General features: G+C 37.1%; 1 protein-coding gene across 15 annotated transcripts in view; it reads left to right on the plus strand.

Moving 5' to 3' along the window:
* NRG1 (neuregulin 1) overlaps positions 1-23,034 on the plus strand; it is a 235,436-nt gene that overhangs the window by 195,589 nt on the left and 16,813 nt on the right. For 4 of the 15 annotated variants that reach the window (XM_070781364.1, XM_070781367.1, XM_070781369.1 and 1 more), the window contains 3 exons: positions 1,441-1,570; positions 13,807-13,865; positions 20,411-20,434. In XM_070781364.1, the coding sequence (XP_070637465.1) occupies positions 1,441-1,570; positions 13,807-13,865; positions 20,411-20,434 (213 nt within the window). Of the gene's footprint in view, positions 1-1,440; positions 1,571-13,154; positions 13,223-13,806; positions 13,866-20,410; positions 20,435-23,034 lie in introns of those variants that run through there. The other 11 variants (XM_070781365.1, XM_070781371.1, XM_070781362.1 and 8 more) reach the window with 5 other exon arrangements.

Here is a 23,034-nt window from a genome sequence, read left to right on the forward strand (position 1 = left end):
TTGGTTAGGTTTATAGACCTGAGCTGGACATTTAGAAAAGCATTCTGAAAAGAACTTTTTCTTGGAACAATTTAAAAATGAATCCAATTTTTAATTACCATAGTAATGATTCAAGAAAAGCATGCATCTTTGAAAATCTTCTGATTTCTATTAAGCTTTATATCTGTTTGATAGATACCAAAATTGAGATTCTTCCATATCTGCTCCATTTTGCCACCTGCTATTATTCATCAGATGCCAGTTTAGCACCAATTCCTTTACCTTGTTGTTAAGTTGCTGAGTTGTGTCTGACTCTCTGTGATCCCATGGACTGCCGCACACCAGGCTTCCCTGTCCTTGTCTATCTCCCGCTCAAACTCGTGTCCACTGAATCGGTGATCCTTTACCTAGATTATTGATAATCTCTGTAAAAGTCCTATAAGAGTCCCCTGTTTTCTAAATGGGAAAATGGACCATCTGGGTGGTTCAGAAACTTACTCTTGAACACAAAGCTAGTAGGAGATGGTATTTGAACCAGATCTGTCTCCAAAGTGCAAATCATTTTGACTGTCCTTTGCTCTTCCTCCTAAAAGCCATTGGTGAGAACCATAAAATGGTCCCAAACATGCCTTAGACAGAAGAATAAGAGACCAGAAAGGCATTGAATCATTCAGAAAGTGAATAATCAGATGCTAAGTATTTTGATCAGGTAGAGTAACAATCAAGCAGAATTAGAGGAGCAATTAAGTTAAATGTCAAAGCACAATGTGCCCTGATGAAGCAAATGAAAAAGAAAGGCGGGAGAAAATGGGAAAATACATGAAAGGTCAAATATAAGTAAATAGCAGGATCTGAATTCCAGTTGCAAATACTAAAATAGAAATTAATATAGAGGACAAAGGGTTAAAAATCACTAAGACTGTGTCAGGTAATATTTCATTTCAAAATGAAATAATGTTATCGATTAGTTGCCATTTAACATTGATATCTAAATTCAGTTGCACTGATATGAATTTATATCATTATTTTTGAGCCTTCTTGGAAAATTGTTCTTTTTTTTTCTAACTTCTTATTTTGTATTAAGGTATGGCCAATTAACAATGTTGTGATAGTTTCAGGAGAACAGTGAAGGGACTCAGCCATACATGGAAAATGTATTTTTCTTAGTAGATCTTCTCTTTTCCACGTCTTTAGAAGATAAAGTATTGGTTATAAGAAATGTTTGTTTCCTATTTAATTGTAATTAAATTAACTATAATTATCCTTTTATAATTGTATTCTGTTTATTTACAGGTAGAAATTACTTAATGTGTTTAAGTCTTAATGCTGTTGTTTATTGAGCCAGAAACTTTAGTGGAGTACATCTTATCTTATATGAGCTCTTCCTTTTAAGAGTATTTAAAGGCTGCTCAGAAGAGGGAAAGATGGGTGTAAAACTTTCCCTGTTTATCTTTTATCCAGCCACATCCACATCTACAGCTGGGACAAGCCATCTTGTCAAGTGTGCAGAGAAGGAGAAAACTTTCTGTGTGAATGGAGGCGAGTGCTTCATGGTGAAAGACCTTTCAAATCCCTCAAGATACTTGTGCAAGTAAGAAAAGAAATCCTCTGTGTGACTTCTGTCCATGACCGCTTCTTTCAGATGATTCCGTGTCTCATGATGTATTGTTGCTGTCTTATCCAGTTTCGTTGCATCCTTTGAATAATGCTGTTTTATTTGTAGAGTGTTGTGAAAGGTCACACCATTTATCTACTCTGTTATATCCAGAATGTTTTTTTGCTTTTTTCCATGTGGGTGTTTGGTTGTTTTTTTGTTTTTTTGCCTTCATATTTATAAAATTGCTTTCCTTGTGGTTTTCCTCCTTGTTACCTAAGAGAGATGTGCAAATATCCCAGACGCCTAGAACTTTGGATCCCTGCATCTGCATCCAATGTATGATGGAAGCTGTAAGATAATGTTCCCTTTTACCTGGTGTCACCTGTGAAGCAGATAGGACAACTAAGAGAAGCAGAAGGGCCGGCAATTATTTGCTGACTGATCTGTTAAACTTGGCATTAGCTTTATAGCTCCTTTTTAAAAATGGAGTTTAAGTTGATCTCACTAATGAAAAACCAGCAATGTGTATTAGTTTGGAAATGCACTTAGTGTGTGTAGCATCATTGCGTGTAGAAGGCAGAGTGTTTTTTCATGCACTGTAGTTATTTATAGATATATTTAAAATGGTGCCCTCTCCAATGACCTGAAGGAGTTGATGAACCGTTACGAAGTATCACACTTATTCTCTCTCAACAGACAAAATTAAACAAAGATGTTGTCAGGACATTAAATATTAAAACCCTGCAGTTAAAATTAGTAGATCTCATTAAAAGCACATTTATTGTGCAATGCATTTTTAGTTTATGCTTGATATATAGGGTCTGTGTGGTCCATGGACTCAAATAATTTGTCATGCTAAAAGATATTTAATGTCTCATTGAAATGATTAAAAATACATGTTTATTTTGTAGTTAACTAGAAGCTGTATCTTTCATAAATATAGAGAATAGTTATAAGCCAAGATAAAATTAATAGGTAAGAGTCTTTTCAAAACTTTGAAGCAAGATTAAAAACTGAAAACATATATATAAAAAATAATTTATTTCAGGTCTGAATGATTTTATGACTGTCAAATGTTTTTTATTTTATATTGTGATTTAGCCTGTTAGCAATGTTGTGACAGTTTCAGGTAGACAGCAAAAGGACTCAGTCGTACAGGTACATGTATCCATTCTCCCCCAAACTCCCCTCCCATGGAGGCTGCGACATAACACCGAACAGTTTCCTATGCCAACATGTTTATTGTTTGAAAATTAAAAATTCACCTTTTTTGGTCACCAGCATATCAAATCTATGTACCTATAGCAGAGAATTAAAATGGGTCAGTTTTAGCCTTTGGTTCTGCCAGTTTGCTGTGAATATATCCCAAACATTCCTCCCTCCCTGAATTTTTCATTGTGAGTGGAAATGAATAAATTCTGTAATTTCCTATAAGATTTTCTCCAATCAAAATAGAAAATATCAGAAGCTGAGAATTATAATCTGTAAAATGAGATACATTTACTATATGGGTACATCCTGCTAGTCTGCCCTAGTCTTAGACATACAATCTAGTTATGTTTCAGTAAGTCTCCTTGGAAGAAAACCTTTAAATTACAGTTCCTTAGATGCTTCTCCTTTTTAAACAATCATACCCAGATTATTTAAATCTGTGCCTTTTTTTTTTTTTTTTTTTTGCTTCTTTAAAAAAGCATCTGAGACCACTCGATTTTAATTATAATAATGAAACATGATCTTTTTCATCCTAGCCTTTGCAAAAAGATTTGCAAGCTGAGTGAGTACATATGATAGTTTCTGAATACCTCTTAGGAACCAGTGCAGTTATTCCCCACATATTAATTTCAGCTCTTCTGTGGCCCTCCCACGATCTATACAAAACATGCTATCGTCTAAGTGCTGTTCATTGGTTCCATTTTGGTATTGTGCCAACAACTGTGAGTTTTTTTTCACCCACACAGCTTTTCATTAAACATTAAGCCCAATCTATAAAGAAATACTTTTATATTTTTCTAATCTTAATGAGAAATGTTTGGTATTCCTCTAATAGTTATTAAAGCAGCAAACCACGAATAAATATTGTGTCCCCCAACTGAATCCTGTACCAATTCTCAGAAAATTTGCACTATGATTTAATCATATCTATTTTTTTTGGTAATTATAATCTTTCAGAAAACTGTTAAAGATTATCATTAGCTTTTGTTGGAAAGAAAACTGTGACATCTATGATTTTGATAAGTTTTATCCCCCTTTTGCACTGCCTTTATTGATACATGAAAGCAAGCCAGAACACTGAAGAATTGAGTATAGTCAATATGCAAAATATTTCATGCCTTTTTTGTTAAATGAGTATATTTTTAATCCCTCTGTTGCAAATATGTATAACATTAAAAACAATCACTAGTCAGAAATGAAACAAAGGCACATCATATACCGAGTCTTACAATAATATGTTGTTGATTGGATGACTTGAATAGAAACAGAAAACGTGAAAGTGTTGCATTGGCTCATCATGGCCCTATGTAGGAAGCCAGTTCATAGTTTCCATATGGTCCATCTGTCTAGAGCAAAACATTTCTGAAGCATGAGCCACATCGTTCAAAGTCAGCTTTATCCCTGACTTAAGACATGACTCAGAAACACCACAAGCGTGTAAGTTTCCAAGTGGTCTCTCTGGTCACCTAATCCACTGTTGTCTTCTTGGGAGCTGAAGTGGAAGACTTTACAGCAAATCTCTTTTGTCTCTCCATTTAGAACAAGGTGTTCCAAATGGATTAACCATATAACAGTTAAACACTTCTCTGAGGAGACCTTTGCTGTTACTTGGACTTCTCTCCTGGGAACAGTGTGGGAATTTCCACGGTGTTTCTCATCTTATGTATTTCTCTTCTCTCTTTAGTAATTTAAAATTTATCTTGAGGGGGAGAAAAAAAAAACAGTTTCTATTCAAGATTGCATAAAGGCCAGAAAAGAATCATTCCATCTTTTACCCTCTGGTGCCCCATGTAGTCACATGGTTCAAAGAAACAAGACACTTTGAACTTGACATTGTCCAGATTATCCTCTTGGTTTTCTCCCCTTGTTCTTGTATATCTGCCCTTCTGAGTAGTAAGAGAACTCTTTTGGAACATGTTGATGTGATTTTTTTTAATCTAAAACTGACTTTACACCCGACCATATTTATAAACCCATGATGCTGTCCTGTGGACAGATGTAGCATTCCCATGTGGGGATTAGAGTTTTAACCACCAATTTTGGTGACTAGTCTTGAGCTCTTTCACTTCAACTCTCTGGACAATTTATTTATAACATAGAGTTAATATGTTCTCCAAATTTCTTCCCAGGAGTCAATGAAATTAAATGAACTTATTTCTGTGAAAGCACTTCTAACTTTGGGGAAGTGAGTTTTTCCTTACAATAAAAAAATAAATGGTAGAATTACATTCTCTCTGTAGACACTGGAAAAATATATACACCTGTCTTAACAGACTGTGTTATCATGTTTAATTCCCAATTCTTCATTTTATTTAACACTAGCCATTTTTATTTGATTTGTTGGGGCCACCAGCTAGCTTTCTAACTTTGCATTTGATGTTCATTCAATCATGTAGTATCTCTGATCGTTAATTTCCTTATATTTAAAAACAGAAACAGAAAACAAACAAAGCATAGGAAAGTGGGAGGTGCCTTTAAACATGAACTTATCATTTTGTCTAATTAATTTGTATGAAACCATGTGGTACATATAAGGGCCTATATTGTATTACACATGATTATAGAGACAGTTATGAAAAAAATTTAACCATAGGAGATAAAGTCACAAAAATGTGCTATAATAAATTAAACTCAGTAAATGAAATATTAATTAAAATTTGTTTATAAAACAGCTACATCTATCCCAGGCAGTTTTGTAAACACAATGAAAATATACAGCATGGTGCCTGGTCCCTGGGAACTTAGTCTATTTATGGAAATAGAGTAACTAAAATAGTAGATCAATTAGAGTGTCTTTATCCCAGGTGGCAGAGTGCTGATTATTATGGTAATAAGAATTTAAAGAAGGAAAAGAAAAGACTGGAATACGTTGAAGACTTTATAAGCATAGTCATCACTGATGGAGTTTTTTCCACATACTATTAAATATACCATATACCATACCATCTAATCTTCTCATTAGACACAGTGACATGCATACCTAGACCAGCAACTCCATTCTGGGAAGTAAAACAAAACAAACAAAAAAAGTCAAGTTAGACAGGAGAATCAGTTTCTGAGCTCTGAAAACCAGGGAGAGGACTTTGGACGTTGTGACAACTAATCAAGAGTCATAGTACCTTCTGGAACAGTTTAGGTACACCGTAAACCTAGAAGATGTTTAGGGAGGAGAGACTTCCATACAGATTAGAGACACCTGGGCACTAGATAAGATGGGGAGAAAAAGTCAAGACATTAGCTAAGGTTAAGGTTTTATAAAATTCTTGCTTAGTAATTGATGCAAGTAAAAATGATGATGAAAATAATATAGCACATTAGTAGCTGGTGGTTCAGATTCAAGTTGTGTCCTGTGGCCTCATCATCGTGGCTGTAGAAGGAGACATTTGGAATACAGCAAAGGAATATATTTTGGGTTAGTTCTGGAGTGCCTAAGAACAGCCAGCTCTGGGAGACCTCATCCTTCAGAGCAAGTGAGACACTTACCTGCTATCACACTGAGCAGGGAGACAAACCTCTGTGAGTGGGTGGGACTCATATGGCAAAGATCTAGAGAGTCAGCTCTTTAGACGACCTACCTACAGCGATGGTCATTGTAGTCATTTCCTACAGTAACATGTAGAAAATGTTATTGAAGGAATACCCATTTCTTCTGTGTCCCTCTCTGTATCTACAGTCCTGCTGTGTACTTTCTAGGTACTTATTAACTCATTTTGACTTTCCTGAAGACAGATGGAAGGAAATATTTTGGTTCTTATGGAAATCAATTTAGCGGCAGTTTGGCCTAAAGGCAGTTGCATTGTGTCCTTAATAGCTTGGTTCTTTTTTTCTCCTGATATCAGTTAGGCAGCCACATATATTTATTGATCTCCTTCCACGAGGCAAATTCTGTGCTTGTGCTCGTTATGAAGTAGTAAACAAAATCGCATGGTCTCAGCCCTCATGGAGTCCGTAGGCCTGTGAGTAGCAGACAAATTTCAGAGCATTAATTAAACTGTAAATGATAGTTGTGCTGAGTGCTTTGACAAGTATTTAGGGAGCTAAGGGAATGTATCATGGAGGACACCAACCAGACGGAAGCAGAGTCTCCATGGGGGAAAAAACGTTTATGCAGCCCTCACCTTGAGAAGCATATAGTCTATTTAAAATAAAATGATCTGTCAGCAAAATTCAAGTATACAATACCACATTATGAACTAATTTCACATTAGATCCCAGGGTTTTTTTTTATCTTATAGCTGAAGAAGTTATAAGTTATCTTATAACTGAAGTTATTTATCTTATAACCAAAAAATTTTTAAATAGTCACCTTATGAGGTGACTGATGAGTTAATTAGCTCTTGGTGGTAATCATTAAATAACGTATAATATATCAAATCATCAGTTTGCACAGCTTAAGTGTATACAATATTGTCAATAATACCTCCGTAAGTCTGGGGGGAAATAAAAAATTAAAATAAAATGCATCATTGTGAAATATTTCTATTGAAAGATATAAGTCAAAAGTGAGTATTTAGAGGTTTCATCATCAAATGGGGCTGGAGTGGATGGAAGGTTCAGAATCGCTATGCTGTGTATAGGGGCATCCTCCAGAGACAAAACCAAACCACAAATTAGCCGAGTCCATAAGTCATCATGTCACAAGGACAGAGAGATGTATGGGCTATAGACTGAGCCCATATCCGATGAAATTGTTTGACCCCAAAGTAAAGGATACATCATTTAGGGTAAACAACGGCAAGGATTTTCATCTACGGATGAGCATTTCAGAACAAGCTGTACAAACAGAACTTTGGGAAGGGCACCAGGGTTCACACAAGGAGAGGTTAGTTCATAAACACCGACACCTCATTAGTGGGATTGTATGTCTTCGACATTGAAAACCAACAGTGCAGATCCAGGATGACTTAGTTTTTTTTCCCCCCTCAGTATTTATCCATGGGTCCACTGTGGCCACTCTGTGTGTACCGTTATCTCAAGTATTGGGAACTAGTCCCCAGATCATAATAAAAAAGCAATGGGATGATCCATACTAGCTGAACAGTGATGGGGAGGTCTAAGGTTGGATCTGTAGGAAATGTTATTGAAGGAACATATTATATTTAATATTTTCTTTAATGATGTTGAAGAAGGCATTTCCTTGAGGGAACAAATGTATTTTGCAGATGATACCATAAGGAACACTAAAACACAAATTAGAAAAGCATATATGAACCTTAAGAAATTTCACTTCACAGTAGATAACAGAATGCAGATCATCTTGGAAAAATGCAGACTAATAGTAACAATCCATTTGGGAAAGAATAATGTACAACACAGATACTCAGCCAGTGAGTGGGCGAGCTCTAGTCAGAATCCTGAGTGAAGGGGTGAAAAGTCAGCCCTTGCAACAGGATCCTGTAGAAAAACAAGCCAGCACTGTGGCGTGTACATTGCCAAGTCTGGTTTACAGAGGAACAGCCAAAGTCCTTAAAGCCTAACGTTTAAACTCACTGATAACCCTTCACACGTATATGTTGGCCTTTCCATTACCTACTGTTTGTAAACATGGACCTCAGAGAAATTGCTTCAGATATTGTACTATGTGAAGGAAATACCCAGCTAGTATTGAGGTAGAGCGAAAAGACAGTAAGGCTGCTTCTTTTTTGGATAACTGTCTAAAACATCTCCTGGTGGAGTGATGCGTAAATAGAGGGGAAATACCGCATGTAAATCTGTTTCCCTTCTCCTGTCGGATCAAGGGAGAACCTAATGAAAATTAATGAAACCAAGAAGTAAAGACAGGAAGAGAAGGGATGTAAGGGTGGTTTATAAATTGACCATAAATTTCAAAAACCACTAAGCCATTTATAATGGCTTATAAAATTAGCAAATCCTAAATAACTGAAAGTTTCTTGGGGTTCTGGAAATATCTTTAATGATATCTAGTATCTCCACCAAAAAAGGGGGGGGGGATAATTTATTCAATTAGAATGTAAAAAATAGACCAAACACTAAACTGATTCAGAAAATGACATGAATTGATAATCGATTACACAGTAAGCATTTCAGGATAATCACCATGTATTAAGGTTATTATTAAGAACCATTTTTATTTTACTATGCAGAAGTCTTGGTTACTAGACTGTAACTGCTTTATTGAATCCTGGGTTAAATGGTATTTCAGTAATGGGATTTAAATTTGAGGTAACAGACTTACTGTTAAAGAGTTATATGGAGTCTTTTCCAAATTCCAGACTCAATGTTAAAGGTTTCTGTATAGGGGAAGGAGTTTGTGAGGAAGGTACTATTAAAAAAAATTATTTGGAAGTCTACAGAGGAGAGAGTTGGTCACAAACTATAGAAATGAAAGCCAAAGTTCAATATTGACCTGTACTTGACCAATCAATTGCTATATGGGTCTCTTTGATAGAGTTCTTTACTGGACACTATGTTCTAACCTTCAATCAGGTTCAATTTAACCAGTATTTTATGAGAGTCCTTCAAGAGCCAGGCACTGGGGTGAAACATTAGAGCTATAAAATGATCAGAATTTGTTCACCGTCTTCACAAAGAGATAATCACAAGACCAACAGGCCAGGGCAGTGGAAGAGATGGAGGCACCATGCAGTGAGAGCCAAATAAGGAATCCCTCACTCAGGGCGTGGACATGGGTTGGTGAGGAGGTGACACTCAGGAAGGAGTTGATGTTGTATTGGAAGAGACAGTGCTTCATTCAGATGAAACTGTGTGAATTTTCATCTCCTGAAGAACAAATATAGAACAAAGATTGCTTACCTTTGCTTATCTTCATTTATCTTTGTATAAGAGCAAATACTAAAATTTTTAAAAATATCTCCATCTTCTAATCTGATGGGTAAAACAATTGGTATATATAGATTTGAAGCTACAGTAAGGGCTCAATTGTTATTCAGACAGATTCTTCTAAGACAGAATTCTTGGAAGGTGCTCAGACTCAGGCCAGAGCACATTGTCCACAATGAGATTAAAGCTACTGTACTCCTATCTCCGAAGAAGGTGACAGATTGGCTGCTTAAAGGACAATGCTAACAGAAAAGTATGCCAACAGCCAGACAGTCACCCTGTTCTTTTAGGAGTCATACTGTAGAGTTTAATCAGAGCCTATAAATCAGATGGGCTTTCCCTGGTAGCTCAGATGGCAAAGAATCTGCCCACAGTGTGAGAGACCTGGGTTCGATCCCTGGGTCAGCAAGATCCTGTGGAGAAAGAAATGGCAACCCACTCCAGTATTCTTGCCTGGAGAATCCCATGGACAGAGGAGACTGGTGGATTACAGTCCATGGGTTCACAAAGAGTCAGACACCAGACACGACTGAGCGACTCACACCTTATAGATCAAGTGCATTTCCATTTGCATATGCTTTCTCTGCCCAATCAATGCAGTCTGCAGTTTGCTCATGCAGAAGTTGTTTCCACTTCCTCCCATCTGATTAGGCAACAACTCCAGATGTCCACAAAAGTTACCTAATGATTATAGCTCTGAACCCTTGACTGGCCTAGGAATAGGTATTTGACATTTGTTTTGCCTCCATGATTGTCTTAAAATATCAGTTCTATCAGAAGAATCGTTTTAAAGTTCTTGAGTCCTCCCTGACTGGTAATACATTCAGAAGAGATGATGCCAGGTTTTTGCACAGTGATTCCATGTAGGAGAGTGACTCCCAGAACCTTTGTGGTAAAAGAAACCTTTGATAATCACTTAGATAAATCTTTACATTTTATCACTGAAGACAACGGTGGCCCAGTGAAGCCAAATGGACTTCTCACATCCAAACAGCAAGATTCTGCAATGCCAGGATAGAGGGCCTTAGTCTCCATCTTTGGAAGTCAGGATCTCTGACATCCTAAATTTAATGTACATACAGATCTCTTAGGGATCTTATTAAAATGCAGATTCTTATTCCATAGTTCTAGACTGGGGCCTGAGACTCTACGTGTCTACTAACAAGATTCCAGCAGATGCTGATTCTGTTGGTCCTTGGACCCCACTTTGAATAATAATAAGGATTTACACTAAGAAAATGCCTCCAAGTGAAGATAAACGTTAGTGAAAGGATAGCTCTGGTTCAGACATAGCAGGTAATTCCAAAAAGGATTGGTATACCTTATGCAGATCTACTGTTACTGCACCAAATATTCTGTATCATTTTATGATAGAGATAAACCACCATCTTATAATACTAGTTTCCTAGGAAACATCATTTTAGAATCTTGTACTAATTAGAAAATTGATTGGGTAGGATTTTTGCTCCCCTTCATCTCGTTGTCCCATGCCTTCTTATTTCAAAAATGTCATCTAAGATGCATAATTGGCAATTTTCTGATAAATGTATTTCTTATCTTAAGGAATTCATGATTCTTGAGCTCTTTGTGAATTTCATGATTCTTAAAGAGGTATTTCTTACCTCTAATAGTTCTCTCACACACACAGACACACACGCGCACACACATACACACACACACAGGCCATAGTCACACATCTTATACTATATTCTTTCCATGAAGCAAATGAGTTATTATGTGATCAAATTAAGAATTTAAATTTTTACGAAGAGTGCAAACAGGTAAGATGAAATGGTCATTATAGAATATATTCTTAGTTCTGGAATTACCTGCTTAATTATACTGTATGTCTATATGGATTTATAGTCCTGGTTCAGAAAAAATATAAAAATAAAATATCATATACTTCACAAATTTTTACATCCAATAAGTTACATGGAAAACATGGTTCCATGTGTTTTTCTTAAATTACATGGAAAGACATTCTTAATTGAAGCAGGTAGAATGACATATTCATAAGAAATGACCCAACCTCACAGGTTATAGTTCTTATTTTTGTATTTCTCTAGGTAGTTCTTCCTCTACTCATTTCAGCAAAAGTAACCAGTTCATTTAAAAACTTTTTTTGAAGAATAAAAAAAAAACTATGTAAATAACAAGATATTTGTTGTTAAGCTTATTGATATTATTATTAATGATCATAATTATACTTTATTGACACAAGTACTCATAGGGCTGAAGATACAGAACTGTTAGTATTTATTCTTACAAGCCATTCTTCGTGAAATTGGTGAAGCAGAGGTACCAGATCACTTGAGAATGTTTTTTTGGCACTGAATTTGGCTTTAAGGGGGATGGAAAAAAAAAATCAACCTGATATTAGCAAAAATGAATAGTTTTATTCACATCTCTTTGATGCCAAAAAGGTGGTGTTTATTTTTATTTATTCTGGAAAGGAAATCATGCATGATGTTTATGGTCTAGATGAACTATTGATAATAATCATGGCTATCAGTGTGGGGCACCTGTAAGAAGTATATTTGTGTCCTGGAACTTTCTGGTGACCCTGTTTCTTTGAGTATGATATTTGGGGTAAAATGAATCCATTCTGAAATGCTTTAGTTACTGGAGTGACAGCAACAAAAAGAGCAGTTTTAAAGGACTTCCATCTCTAGGTACAGCCCCATCCCAAGACCTTGAGAACAATATTCTACCAAGATTCTGGAATTTTGATAGGCAAATGTGAGTGAGTAAAATGTAAATTTTATACAGTTTCAAAACAGTTTACCTTAAATACAAAATGATTTTCATTAAATACTTCAGTGGAAGAATAACTTTTTAAATTTTTAAAATGTATTTGTATTTGATTTGGGATGATTGCATGAAGTGAAATTTATACTACTAAAAATCTGCCTCTTTATAGATTTTTTACACCATTAAAAATAAGACCTACTTTGTATAATCTTTTAAAAAAAGGAGGATGTCATTTTTCTTGTCAGTAATCATTAGAGTGTGAAAGTGCTTGACTCCTATTGTAATTTGATGATTTCAAAGATACCAATGACAGAGGAGCCTGGCAGGCTACAGTCCATGGGGTCTCAGAGGCAGACATGACTTAATGACTAAACAACAACAAAATGAAGTACAAAATTGTGTCTACAAAAGAAAAAACTCAAAATTATTTAAATGGTAAATGATGATGGATGGAACCATATAAGCTCTTACCAAACCAGTGTTTCAGCATCAGGTGATCATTGACAAATTCGGAAATGCCCAAGAGATAATGACTTATCTGCCCATACCTTGCCAAGCCCTTTCAACCTTTCAGCCTCACACTAGTTAAATTTCAGTTAACTGAGTTTATGAAGACTGAAGCAAACAGCAGAAATATATACCCCACGGTTTTCATGGGACATGGTTTTCTAAATGTTTTGTCTTCTTTTCTTTATGTTGTTCAGCCACCAGGTCATTTGTAGGACTCTCCATACTCCATAGGAGGAAAATTGCCAGTCTGAAAGTTCAGTGTCTTTAGCGTTCGATTGCTTATTACATTTTTACCCTCTAGGTGCCAACCTGGATTCACTGGAGCGAGATGTACTGAGAATGTGCCCATGAAAGTCCAAACCCAAGAAAGTATGTTAAAATAATCTGAAATTTGCTCTCTCCCCCAAACTACAGCAACAGTCGCTACCGCTTGGTGCCTTTACAGCTCAGTTGTGACTGATGCCTTTTGTTCTAATCATGGTTAACCCACTCAGGGCAGAAACCCATTCAGTACGATCTTGTCTAGCTATGTCTCCACAACAAACCACAAAGGTCATCAATTTCATAAAACCCCTCAGGATGGTCCTTGACGCTGGCAATCATGGCGGGCGGGCCCACCAAAACTCCTTTCCTTCCAGTGCGTTGGACCAGCACCATAAGCAGAGAACCTAGTTGAAGAAAACACCCAGCTCTCATTTTAAGTGGCTCCGTTTGAGAGAACACGGTCACTTAAAATGCTGGGATCTTTCTATCATGTTTACCCAAATTTTTATCCCATTGGGGGAAACGCCAGAGCCTAAAAGCCATGATGAGGACAAAGACTCAGTTCCTGAGAGTGAACTCACCAAGTTCAGTCAAATGACACTGAAGGAGCTTCTTTCTAGCATATATTCACCTCTTCTCTTTTTTTCTCTGTTTTTTTTCTACCATTGTTTTTTTGTTTCTTCTCTCAGGTGCCCAAATGAGTTTACTGGTGATCGCTGCCAAAACTACGTAATGGCCAGCTTCTACAGTACGTCCACTCCCTTTCTGTCTCTGCCTGAATAGGCGCATGCTCAGTCGGTGCCGCTTTCTTGTTGCCGCATCTCCCCTCAGATTCCACCTAGAGCTAGATGCGTTTTACCAGGTCTAACATTGACTGCCTCTGCCTGTCGCATGAGAACATTAACACGAGCGATTGTATGACTTCCTCTGTCCGTGACTAGTGGGCTCTGAGCTACTCGTAGGTGCGTAAGGCTCCAGTGTTTCTGAAATTGATCTTGAATTACTGTGATACGACATGATAGTCCCTCTCACCCAGTGCAATGACAATAAAGGCCTTGAAAAGTCTCACTTTTATTGAGAAAATAAAAATCGTTCCACGGGACAGTCCCTCTTCTTTATAAAATGACCCTATCCTTGAAAAGGAGGTGTGTTAAGTTGTAACCAGTACACACTTGAAATGATGGTAAGTTCGCTTCGGTTCAGAATGTGTTCTTTCTGACAAATAAACAGAATAAAAAGAGTTCAGATGTTTCTCTTCATTAACCAAACAGTTTGCATTAAAAAAAAAAAAAGCACTGAGTAGGAAAATTAAAAGCAAACATTTCACAGCAAAGGAGATAGCCTGGGTTCTATTTGACCTTGTTTAGGAAACAAGGGATTCAGGTCTAAATGATTTTTAGATGAATTGTTAAATCACTTATTTATATTATTCTACTCTCAATAATAATTTTAGGAAAAAGTTGTTTTTTAAAAATATTTATTAGTTACTATGAAATATCACAGTTCACTGCTAGATGTATACTTTTAAAATGAGAACCGGGAAATTTTGCTGGATTTCTGTGGCTTCATGAAGTTTTGAACATTCCTAAAAGACCATTTACATTGTATATAACTGCATGGATAACTAAACTACGTATCTGTCCTTCTTTTGTGAACAAGGACTTTAGCTTTTAATTCTGGAACTTTCAAAACATTATTTTAAAAATAGATTCCATATAGTTATCCATTTAGATCAAAGGTGACAATTTTTTTTTTCTGAAAATTTAGATCAGATAGTAAATGCTTTTGCATTTGCAGACCATACCATTACTGTCATAACCACAGAACACTCAGCCTATGGAGCACAAAAGCAATTCATAAGTATGGCCGTGTGCTATCAGATTTTATTTACAAAAGCATTATAATGGATTTGTCAGCCTCTGATTCGGCTTGTCAATTGCTTACCCCAAAAAATATTTCACATAGTGTATTGTGGTATAAATTCATGTAACACAAGAAACAGTGATAGAAATTGGTCATTTGGGGGCCCTAAAAGAATGAGATTTGACCCTTATTTGTGTTCATGCAAAGAGTAACCTTCTGTTTCTCATGTTAACAGTTAGGGAAGAATAAATTCTATCAAAAAAGAAATTTCATATGCATTATGAGGAGATTGGACCCATACTATTCTATCAGTTTTTTAGTGGGTGGTACTTCTGATGTATTTACAAAAGCTGCATATAAAAAATCACGTTACAGACCATTTTTTGTTGTGAAAAAGTGATAAATTGGCATTGCCAAATTTTCAAACACAGTCTCCTCTTTATTCAAAACCTTTAAATAAAATGCTTTCACTGGACAGAATTGTTCTCTCTATAGCTATAGATTATTGTTATAAAGCTAGATAAGATGAAGCATAAAAACAGGAGGTAAATAATAGAATTTTACTTAATACAGCCATTCCTTTTAGAAATGTTTGTATTCAAAGGACATGGATTTACAAATCCCTGTGACTGTATAAATTCAGTACAATTATATTTTAAACTTTAATGAAAATTCTGAACATGTGTATTGTACTTAAATTTTTGGAATATCATTGTGCACTGAAAGCAATGTAAAAATGAAGGCATTTTCCAAAATAATGATGCAGTGAGATCTGACAGTAGAACCTGAAAAAATATTCTCAATTTCTCTTTTAGACCATATTCTCTTTCATAAGATATGATTTAAAAATAGCCATTATGTATTTTAATCGGAATGTGATTCCTTGAATAAATTCTTTAGTAAGCTTTCAGTGGCACTTTTGGAAGATGTCCAGGAAAACAGCATTCAGATTTAACCTGATTTAACAAAGATAGATAGGAAGCACATTTATAAACAAAGTCTGTAATGACTGTGCATCAGCCCTGCCTCGTGTCTGGAAAAGCAAGAGCTTCCATTCAGAAACTGCTTTCCAAAATTGTCTTGCCCAGAGTTAATTTTCTAACTTCCATGTCTTAAATTCTCAGTTTTTACTTCCACAGACCTTCACATCGAAGGCAGGGAAATAAATATTTGCTGCTCTAAGAACTTTATGTTCAACTAGTAATGAAAGCTACGCAAAAGCTAAAAGGTGTTGCCATCTTGGTAAAGTTTAAAATTTTCTTATTTTTGTTCATAAAGTTTGAAATGCATATCATACATTTTAAAAGAAAAAATATTCCCCAGCTTCAGAGAGACACATTGTTCAACTTACCAAACCACATTTTCAGTTGATGAATCACATTGTAAAAGAACATACAGTTTTTTAAATGATTCTAAACCATAACTTACATTATTAGGATTTAATACAATTTTTCTGGTCAGGGTGTCCTATGGGACATGTATTGATTTATAAAAACTGATTTAAAATATTAAAAAAAAAAGGAACACATGTATCTTTTATAGGGCTTTCTTGAAGGAAGCCATTTGCCTTGAAATAAAACATTTACAATACTTTCTTGGAAAATACTGTCAAGGTTAGTAAGCTTTAGATTTCACCCCTCTCAACACAGAGTTCCTGCTTGAAAGCATTGTTTTCATCATGGTGTGTGTGTTGTGTGTGGGGGGGGTGCATGTGTGTCTGTGTTTGTATATACAGACAATCAATAATCAATTTATAGACTATAGGAAAAAACACACAGCTTCAATAGTTTCAAGCAGTATGGAGCAAATAGGTCATATATAAACTAACATCTAATAGGAAGTAATTCTAGAATAGCCCAAAGTATAGACTATTTAAAAGAGTACAGTTTTAGAACTTACAGGCATATCCTCAGAATGAGTAAACTCAGATAGCCTTAAAAGTATTTTTGATTCGTAGTTTACTAGTGCCTAAATTATTTGTGTTGATTTTTCCAAATGTTTTTTTAAATTCACTGAAGTTATTAGTTTCTTTATCAAACATGTGTATCTTGCTAAAAGTAAAATAAAGACACATCAGCCTATAACAGAATTATTAACTCCAGCTAAGCATTAGTGAGATTTCACTGTGCGTGTTTTTATGAACATACTTGCTCATGGCATATGGAAACTTGGAAGAAAGGAGTTTCCTATTGCATTTCAAAGGGTTCAGTGGCAATGTGGATTGGTATATGTGAAAAAAAAAAAAAGCATCTACTATTGTAAAGGTAAGTTGAAAATTAGAAGTCAGTGGCTAAATTGGTCCCATGTAAAAATGACATTGACAAGACTCCTCTAGAAACCTCAGGGGGGCAAAAGTCAAGAGGACACATACCTCTTTGAGATTACTTGCTTAAGAAAACCCAAGAATGTCTCCAAATGTTAACAGAAATTATAATTGCATGTATGGACAATTTCAACTTTTCAAGAAATTTTCTTGTTCTTTTCTCTAATGCAGTTGAAAATTTAAATTAACCTACAGGTTAATCAGTTTTCTCCAAACAATTATAAAATCCTACAGCAAAAGATTAGTGAGTCAATACTTAATAGTTTCTAAAGACTCAGATTTAAATTAATTTTTTATATTGCTTACTGCACAGCAGGAAATCACATGTAGAAAAGGAAGCTAAATTGTTTACAGTAACCTTTGTGTTTTTGAATTATTAATTTAATTTGAAAAATGGAGTGGCTAGGCAGATGTTCAATAGGAAACATATGATATGTAATAAGCCTAAGCCAACATTAGATTAAATAGAACAGATAGAAAGTAATAACCTCTTCAGAAAATGAAAAGTATTTGTGTATTCTGCTTTTCTTGACTTACAATGAAAGAAATGTAGCCACCAATAGTCAAATAAATTACAGTAATGTTTGCTACAGGACTTGGGTGACTGATGCATGCTTCTTCTGCTTGTTTCCTTGTTAGGGCTTATGGCCAGAAGAGAGTACAATTTTAAGTACCAATTTCCCTTTGAATTATTTGAAATTGGAGCTGCCTGATATGAATGACTTCCCATGAAATGAAATTAGAGTTAGGCTCACCAACTTACCTATAAAACTGTAAATGCAGTAATATGTATGCATGAGCATGCTACTAATTTTATTGACGACTTAACCAAGCTTTCTATGCAACTAATATAGATAATTAGCAGTGTTCATGTAGGCATGGAATCATGATTCTCTTCTCTGGAAAGAGTTTCTGTAGTCATCTGTTGATTTTAACCCTTAAATTTTTACTGACGTAGGAGGAAAAGGCAAGACACGGAGGGGGTTCTAGGGAGAAAAATTGAGTCAGTTGCTCATGGAAACATGTACGGAAATTTATTATCACTTCCTCAGAAAATGAATTGTGGTACCTTGATGTTCTGAAGTTTATATGGAGGAAACAAATTGGGGGAAAATGTCAATTTGTCCAATTCAGTGTTTCACAGAGGCAAGAGAAATTTGGATTGGAAAAAACTGTTAATTTTGCTGTGAACATGGTGCAACCAAAGTCACTCTACGTCCTCTTTCTTTAAATTTATGAAAAATGTACGTGATTTGCCTGAGTACCCCGGACTTCAGGCAAAGAAAATTCTATTATATAAAGTGCCTCTTTATCATTGTTCGTCAGTGTACTATTTGGTATGTATTTATACATACATATTATACATATATATATATACACATATATAAAATCTGGGAAACTTCATTTCCTTAAGAGGTGGCAAGTTTTGTGTTTTTTTTTTAAATATAAATTCTTGATATATCACAGAGGCTGTCAGAGTTTTGAGGGCCCGGAAATTAATCAAAACTAAGCCTGCATGCCTGCGATCAGTGGCCCAAAGTAAATCTCCAGATACACCTGTCCGCCAAGCTGTTAAAACCCCTCCACTGTTGGCCGACACACTTCACGTCTCCTTTATTCCACAGGGTCACCCTGTGAGGCATGTGTCAATACCATAAGCATTTTGTCAATGAGAAATGAACTTGTCCAAAGTCACTGAACAGGTAAATGGCAGAGAAAGGACCTGAAACCAGGATGACTCCAAACACGATCTCTCTATGAGGAGATCTGTTCATGTCCAAGCTGTTTTGGAAGAGAAGTACCCCTCCAGTGTGTGCTTTCAAACTGAAGAGATGCCCTGTCAGATTCTGGGACTGTCCTGGTATCTCTCTAGTCAGTGACCAAGGAAAAGAAATACAGACCACAGAACCCCTCTGTTTTCATCCTGCCCCACCTTCCCACCTGCCTTTCCACCCCCCACACACAAATAAGGGAGTCCTGAAGGGCCCCAGACGGTGACATTTGGTTAACAGTTTTTTGTTTCAAGAATGGAAAGCGTCACTTCTCGATTGTTTTTTTTTTTTTTGTTAATTTGCCTGATTTTCCCCACTTCTCCACTTGAGCCTGTGCAGGTCCGGCCAGTCCTGCAGTTCTGATGTGTCCTCAGTCAGGTGTGCTAGGACTGTGGGCTGGGGCGCACAGCTTCCAGCCCCCTCCCCTGGGCAGCACTGCGGGCCCCCTGGGTGCCTACAGCCATCAGCTAGCATCTGGGCATCAGGGCTCAGCACTGGGAAGTGCCCATCTAATTGGCTCTTTGTGATTAGAGGAAGTGGTAAATTAAAATTAACCAAAGAACCCAGGAGTTGCATCCTCCCCCGCCTCCTCTTTTTTTTTAACCATTTGAAAAAGTGAGGCAGTCACTGCTATCCCATGCAGATGATACAGAAAACTAGGAAGCAGGCTCCCAATTGCCTCAGTGCCCTGGCTGGCTTTTCTGAGCCGAAGTGTTCTCCATGTCATACACATGATGGAGAGAGTGGAAGATCTGGGGGGAAAGGAAATAGTTTAAAAATAAGTAAATAATACAGCAGGAAATATTAGAGCATAGCTAGCCCCAATGAAAAATAGCGATCTAATGTGACAAAAATTTCCAACCTAATTGCTCCTCTTGGCTTCACCTCCCTGCTCTGCCACTCTCTGCCTTTGGGTAAAATGACTTCACCTCCCTGGAACTCCACGCCTGCCTTTTGAAAGCAGCAGGGGAAATGATACCAAATGCCATCTCTGATGATAAATCCGGTCTTTGGATTCCCAGATAATGCAAATGCATAGCATAGAGGAGGGGTCAGCCATTCACTTCTCCCTCAGTAAGGTCTTTTAAGGGTTAATAAATACCTACCGTGTGCTGGAATTTGCACACCTCTTGAAAGAGAAGTTCCCTCTGTGGACTCGTGGGGGCGTACCTGAGCACTGCTTCCTTAACCATCCACCGTTTGTCTGTTCGATGTGCACGCCTACAGAGCCGTAATAGTCGTGTGTAATGTGTTTTGGAGTGCAGTGTATTGCTCTTTTCTGAAACTTTTTCCCTTTCTTTCTTTTTTTTTGTTGTCAACTTTCTGCATTGGCAGAGCATCTTGGGATTGAATTTATGGGTATGGACCAATCATCATTCCTTTTAGCCTGCAGAATTTAGAGCCTATGAGCTGAAACCTTTATATTTCCCCCCTGTCTACTCTTACCTTTCAGTTCCTAACTAATTTCCTTTCTCTTTAGAAGGGATCATACAGCTATAACAATGATTTCTTTGCTTTCGATCTATGGTTAGTTTACCAACGAGGTACTGAGGGCAGCAGCTTTTAGACTCAAAACCTTCACTTAGAGTTGAAAATCGCCTTACTGGGTACAATTCACATACATCCCATGTTCCTTGACCCACTGATCGGATCTGACCATGCTGTTATTCCAGAGCTGGGTAAGTTGGAGTGATTCATAAGGCTTTAGGAGGAACCAAGCCAGGGGCCTGAGAACAAAAGAAGCTTCACATACACAGACTTAAGAACACTCCGCATTTTCAGCTAATAGGAGCTTTATATACAATGTAAAAATCATCTATTCATATTGTAACCTAGAAAGCTCTTACACCGCAGCATAATATTGCATACATTCCCTGATAGCTCAGATGGTAAAGAATCTGCCTGCAATGCAGGAGACCCCAGTTCAATTCCTGGGTTGGGAAGATCCCCTGGAGAAGAGAATGGTTACCCACTTCAGTATTCTGGCCTGGAGAATTCCATGGACTGTATATGGCTGAGCAACTTTCACTTTTCACTTTCAGACATGGATTACTCTAGTTTTCTGGAGATATATACAAGCACTGCACTAAGCTTCATTATCTTATGAGCAAAGAAAAAACAGAACAAAATACCCTATGCTATTTTAGATGGAAATTCTAGCCATAAAAGAATTAAATTTGAGTCACCATATCCCAAGTAATCAAATACAAATTTTCACACTGTTCCCCAGTAGCTCAGCAGTAAAGAATCCACCTGCCAATGCAGGAAACTCAACTTCTATCCCTGGATTGGAAAGATCCCCTGGAGAAGGAAATGGCCACCCACTCCAGTTTTCTTGCCTGGGAAATCCCATGGAAAGAGGAGCCTGGTGGGCTACAGTCCATGGAGTTGCAAAGAGTTGGATACGACTTAGCGACTAGTCAACATCCTAGATAGTTGGGAGAAAAGCCAGTCTTGGCAGGAAGGGGAAGCCATTTTGTCCTCCCGGAGGCTCTGCAGTGCAGGTCCCCAGGCTTCCTGAATGCTACAGCCCTGGAAGTGCGTATCAGTCAATAAAGCAATGTCCTGAATAAAGGACTATCTGGCCCCCAATCAGCTAGTGTCAGTGACATCATGCAACAAGAGCATCTTATAGCTGTTGCTTTCTTTTCAATGGTAACATCACAGTCTACACCTAATGTACTTTCCATAATCTGTGGAAAATGAGGGTGTTGCAAGCTGTCAGTTGCCAGGGATAGAAACTCAATTACTTGTACATTCCCCTCCCCCCAGAAAAAAAATTCCAAGAGAAAACTCTTCATGTGATAGGGAAAGCCCCACATTGGTGTAAGTGGTCCTTTGCACATCAGAGAATGTCACTCGAGAGTAAGGAGTACGAGAAGCCCCACCAACATCCCACGGGTGGCAGGTGGTCTACATGAGGGGCATTATCTATTCAGGTTACTTCCCTCGGGATGAAATTTATCCCACTTTTCAAAAGGCGTATTGGCCTTACCTGAAAGGAAGAAAAAAAAATCCCACCATCACCTCCCCTCTTCTCCCTAAAAGCATCCTTCCAGTGTTATCACTTTAAGGTCTAATTATTAAATTTAATATTTGTTTTCCCAAACAATGAAGTAGAGTGATGGCTTTTTCAGATACATGACCTCCCTCGGTAAGACCTGAAGGGTTTAGTAAAGGCACCCTGAGCTGATACCCACACACCTCTTACAGGAAAGGCTTCCAGAGGTTCCAGCCAGCCAGAACATTCCATCCTTAAGGAAAATCAGACCTTACAGGCCAATCAAAATTGAAACGGCCAAGGCTTCTCTCTCTCGACCTGGCCAGATCAGTCTGAAAAACGTGCTTGATCTGATTCATTTAATGCATCCAGCCAAACCATAAAGGCTCAGAAGTGTTTCGACTCATTAAGGCAGATCCACCAACAGGACTGATGGATTCTTTTTTTCAACGCTGTCTCTAATTTGCTCTTGTCCAGTTGACCCTGTACCACAGGGAAAAAATAAGGGAGAAAAAGGAGGGTGGTTTTTTTAAAAAAAAAAAACATTTTTTATATTATTGTTCACCAAGTATTTCTCCTTGAACATATTTATTTTGTGAAGGTCACCTGATTTAGGGAACCATTGAAAGATCTGATAGAAACTTGAAAATACGTAATGCATTCAGGCCATCTATAGAGTCCTAAGCCACATCCATGCTCTAGGGGCCTTGGTTTCAACTGGCTCATCTTAGCACTTCTGTTTTGTCCTTTGGCTTTGACTGGGCTGCCTTTCCAGTTCCATGATTGATTTTTCTGGGGAGAGTCATCTGCTGACATAACCGGGGGAAAATGAGCAAGTCATTATATGCCATTTCTTCACGAACCCTAGTCAGTCTATTCTTTTAGAATTAACAACCACCAAAAAACTTGCAAAAGACGGCACGATGCCTTCCCCACTTTTAGCCCTTGGATAGGTCCT

The sequence above is a fragment of the Bos indicus genome, chromosome 27, assembly GCF_029378745.1.
Source record: "Bos indicus isolate NIAB-ARS_2022 breed Sahiwal x Tharparkar chromosome 27, NIAB-ARS_B.indTharparkar_mat_pri_1.0, whole genome shotgun sequence".
NCBI classification, from domain to species: Eukaryota; Metazoa; Chordata; class Mammalia; order Artiodactyla; family Bovidae; genus Bos; species Bos indicus.